Source organism: Grammomys surdaster, unplaced genomic scaffold, assembly GCF_004785775.1.
Source record: "Grammomys surdaster isolate TR1022 unplaced genomic scaffold, NIH_TR_1.0 224, whole genome shotgun sequence".
NCBI lineage: Eukaryota > Metazoa > Chordata > Mammalia > Rodentia > Muridae > Grammomys > Grammomys surdaster.
The window spans coordinates 7,725,105-7,729,324 of NW_021604669.1; the positions used below are offsets into that span (position 1 = coordinate 7,725,105).

The 4,220-nt window shown below is 46.1% G+C and overlaps 1 protein-coding gene across 3 annotated transcripts in view; it reads right to left on the reverse strand.

Annotated features, from left to right (window-relative positions):
* The window catches only part of Tg (thyroglobulin), a 174,413-nt gene that overhangs the window by 117,434 nt on the left and 52,759 nt on the right, over nucleotides 1-4,220 (reverse strand). For all 3 annotated transcript variants that reach the window (XM_028773217.1, XM_028773215.1, XM_028773216.1), the window contains 2 exons: nucleotides 2,484-2,675; nucleotides 1-36 (listed from right to left, as the gene is read on the reverse strand). The exon at nucleotides 1-36 is cut by the window's left edge and continues 132 nt beyond it. In XM_028773217.1, coding sequence (XP_028629050.1) covers nucleotides 1-36; nucleotides 2,484-2,675 — 228 coding nt within the window. The remainder of the gene's footprint in view (nucleotides 37-2,483; nucleotides 2,676-4,220) is intronic.

A 4,220-nucleotide genomic window follows, 5' to 3' on the forward strand; every position in this document is an offset into this window, starting at 1 on the left:
TGTCAGGAGAACTGAGAAGTCCACAGATGGTGGGCCCTGTCAAAAGGAAGAGGCCCGTGTGAGGGAAACCATGAGGGCCCTGCTCTGAGAGCCTGGACTCTGCCTAAGGATGGAACAGTGACACTGGGGCACCAAAGCCTGCTTTCAACTCACTTTCCAAAGATGGCCTTAGAGGTCCTCTTATGTGGCACTGTTACACTACACAGGGAGATTTGCAGAAATGTTCAGTTGCTGGCAGCAGCTGTGGGCATTGTTGCATTGTCACATGAAGGGTGAGATGCTATTGGTGAGTTAATGTTCACAAGGCGCAGACTCTGGAGAGAAGACTCTGCAGTACAGCCAGGTTCAAGAGGCACTGACCTCATTAGATACCCTCCTATCACAGAGTGGGCGACTAATACACTACAAAAGGAGAAGTGGTTTTGTTCTAGTGTGTGAGCAATAGTGAAAGGGTGGGGGCAGCAGCAGCCCCATTGAGGAGCAGATTGAGCTGGCTGTAGAACCGCAGGGCAGTCTGGGTACAATAAGAATGTGGGAGCTAAAAAGAAGTCTGAGCACTGTGGTTTACGGGAGAGAAAAAGTAATCAAGAGAGTAAGATTGAGAGGAAAAACCAGGGAGGAAGGGAGGGAGAGGGGGAGGGAGGGAGGAAGGGAGGGAGAGGGGGAGGGAGGGAGGCAGGGAGGGAGGGATAGTAACATACTTAATTCAGAACTTGATGCCCTTGACCCTGACCCCCAGGTCTAAAACCAGACATCTTCTCCACTGGCACCACAGGTTCCTATGATAAAGACCAGTTCCTTGCTGATCACACCCTCTAGCTTCAGGGACACATGTAAATCTTAGGGCATGGAAGTTCCCTAGCAACCCTCTTCCCAGTAGCCTCCACTACAATGCAAGCTTGGAGCCTCAGGGGTCTCACTAACTAATTGCCATTGAAAATACAGCCATCCATTGGAAGTAGAAGTAGATAGCCAGAGGAGGCTAGAGGCAGCTGCAGCTTTTGTGAGGGATGCCTAGGAGGGGCAAGGGAAAGGAGGGATTTTAAAGAAAGCTAAAGGATTTCAAATGCTGTGGTAAAGGGTGTAACAGGATTTTGTCTCCAGGTCTCAGCAAGTCCAGCCAAAACCCCTTAAATTAAAACTCCCAACCACCCACTGTACCAGATGAGTCTGGAAGGGACAGCCAGATGTTTTTAGGCATGTCACATGGGCCCAAATTCTGGCCCTGCATGTGAGGGCAGGGGTGGGTAAGATGCTGGGCAATTCACTGATGACTAGTTCGACTTGGAGGGAATAGCAAGCAGGCTGCCAACCAACCACAGTGTCACGGAAAGAAGGGCTTGGAAGGTTGGAAGGCTCACTGCCCCATGGAACAAAATGATCCTTCATATATGATCCCAGGGAAAAAGAAGTCAGTGCTTCCACATGGAAGGATCACATGGTCTGCTGAGTAACAGCATCTGGAGAAACAGTGGTGCCCACAGAATATATGTTTAGTTCAAGGAGGCATCCTGTTTCTGAAGACAGACTTTCTAAACATGGGTATGGAGAAAGACGTGTGTTGATGCGCAAGCGAGGGGACCGTTAAGGATTTGCCCATCTAAATACTAACAGGAACCCACACTGTATAATCCTATGACTGAAACCAAAAGGATGGTTAGGAATCAAGTTGTTCTATCCATCTTTTCAACTCAACAGTCTCATTCTGGGGCTGAGGATGTAGCTTCTTTGGTGTAGTGCTTGCTTTGCATACTTAAAGCTCAGGTTCAAAGTCATCCTTGGGTACATAGTAAATTCTAACGGGATGAGAAAGATAGTGTTTCAATAAAAACAACAAAAAAATCAATCAGTTTCCTTTTTTACCATGACTGATGCAATGAAGTCAGCTGGACATCTTCCAACAATTGTTTCCTTGAGTTGTCAGCAGCATGAGAGCCTGTCAAGCTCCCTGCGCGTCCTACCTGACTGAATCGCTGTGATCTGATCCTGCTCCACAGTGTAACTCGAACGTCCCCTCCTAACCTAACCTACTAACTAAGTGCCTGGGCTTCTATAAAATGCAGAGATACACACTGCTGAGAGCCATCGAGTGAGCTAAGGCAATTTGACTGAATGTGATCTTGCCAGGATTTTCAGCTTAACAGTAAGATATTGGGAAAAAAATATACCTTGGATCAAATACCACCATGTCCCCTCAGAAGCTATATAACACTGAACAAATAAATGATTTCAGTTCTCAGAGCTCCTGCTCTGGTTTGTAAAATTGAAGACAGCTGTAATAAACCAGTTTAATGACATAAAATATGGTACAATCTTCACATGGAAAAGAGGCCAGGATTTGCCCCTGACTTTGTATGTGAATACTGTCTTCGATTTCGGCATGGTAGTATCATGCTAACAAATTCCAATGGCAGACTCTATGGTTTCTGAGTCTCCAAATGCCCCATATCCCTAGATAGGCCCAACCCTCCTGTTGGCCATACCTCCTTTGACCTGTGTGAGGATGAAGCCATCACAGCAGGAGTCACGGTCACAGGCAAGCAGACAGTAGAGGTGTGTATCTGTCAGATTGGCTCCCGAGGCTGAGAACACCATAGAACTGTACAACCCGGAGAGCACATTTTGAAAACCTGTTGGTTCAAAGCTCTTCTGGCCAGCTGCGGTAGATTCGTGGCCTAAGGGAAGAAAGAAGAAAGGCTGAAAAGACCTCAAAACCCTCTGGAGTAGATAGGAATCCCTGATCTCAATCATGTCTTCTGAATTTGCTCCCCATGTGCTGGGGTAGCATGGGGGCCAAGACAGGATTTTCTCTGGGCATGAAATCGCTATACTTGACTGTGTGCAGAGAGGATATGATTTCCAGATATGGATCTTAATGCCATTTATCTGGACCACACCCATCATACCTTTGGATATCTAAGGTGAACGCCTAGAAAACTGCATATGCTCTTCTTCCAATTATTCCTATATGACAACAATACCCCATCTTCCTGGACATACACCCCCATGGCATCGCACTTCATGTTTGTTGCTTCATGTGAGTAACATAGATAAGCCTGAACATGTGTCAGACAAGGAAACACGGATGCCATCTTTCAGAAGTCACAGTGGATCCTATTTCCCCAATCTTTTATATCAAATATCAGAAAAGAACTTAGAGTAACAGCTGCACAGCTAAGTGGCCCAATCTCTTGCTTTCAGTCTGTCTTAGGATTTGCCTTTTAAATCATTGCCATGTAAACCTTCACTATGTGACCTGCCCTTGTCACTCAGCCTCTGCTGAGATTTGCTTTTCAAATCTCATTCTACACTGTCCACAATAGCTCTTTCTTAGGAACTCAGATTACCACTTTCTGTCATTAGACTGCAGGTTTAGCATAGTCTTTGATAGCCCTCTGGTTAAAAGTGGCTTGCTCTGGGGTTCGCCTGTTCCTAATTCTAGTTTCACTTAGAGCACCAATATACAAGCAATGTGCCTATGGTAGCATTATTTCTTGTGTTCATGTTATTCTGAGGAGAGAGCCTTGGTCTGCGGTATGAACTGGCTTTCCTGATCTCCAGCAGGTAGGTGGCAGAGGAGACTCAGAGCCCATGCCTTCTCTGCCCTGACTTATGTTAGCCCAGTGGTGGTTCAGGTCTTCATGAACTCTCATTCCTATAGACAATGCAAAGCCTCATAGTACAACCTCAGATTCTGAAAACCCCAAGGGCAGACTCTGAAGCTTCCTTCCTGTACAAGTGCCTGGATCTTCTGGGCCTTTGCCTTCTTACCTACTCACATGCCTGAGAACTATTCTCTTTACAGATGTTGAACAGAAACAACTACATACAAAACAGCTATACAATGATCACAGCACTGGCTTATGCCCAACTGGTGTTTCACACACTCCAAAATGGCAGCATCTCTTCTCTTCAAGCATGGAGGCACCCAACCCCATCTGCCTGGATGGGCATGGAAAGCTGCCACCAACCCTGCAGTAGTGCCCAGTTCCCCTTTGAGGAATCATCCTGAGTTGTCATAAAACTTGAATCTCGATCACTCCTGCTTGGGCCTTTCAAGAAGGTCCTATCCCCCTCCCTCTGTATTTAAGCTATGTGAGAAAATATCTACACAGCAACTCCTAAATACGTGCATCAGTAGTCATCAGCCAAATGTCACTATCTGAACAATGATTTCATTGAGTAGAAGTTGACTGCCACAGCCATTTGAATGCATAGCA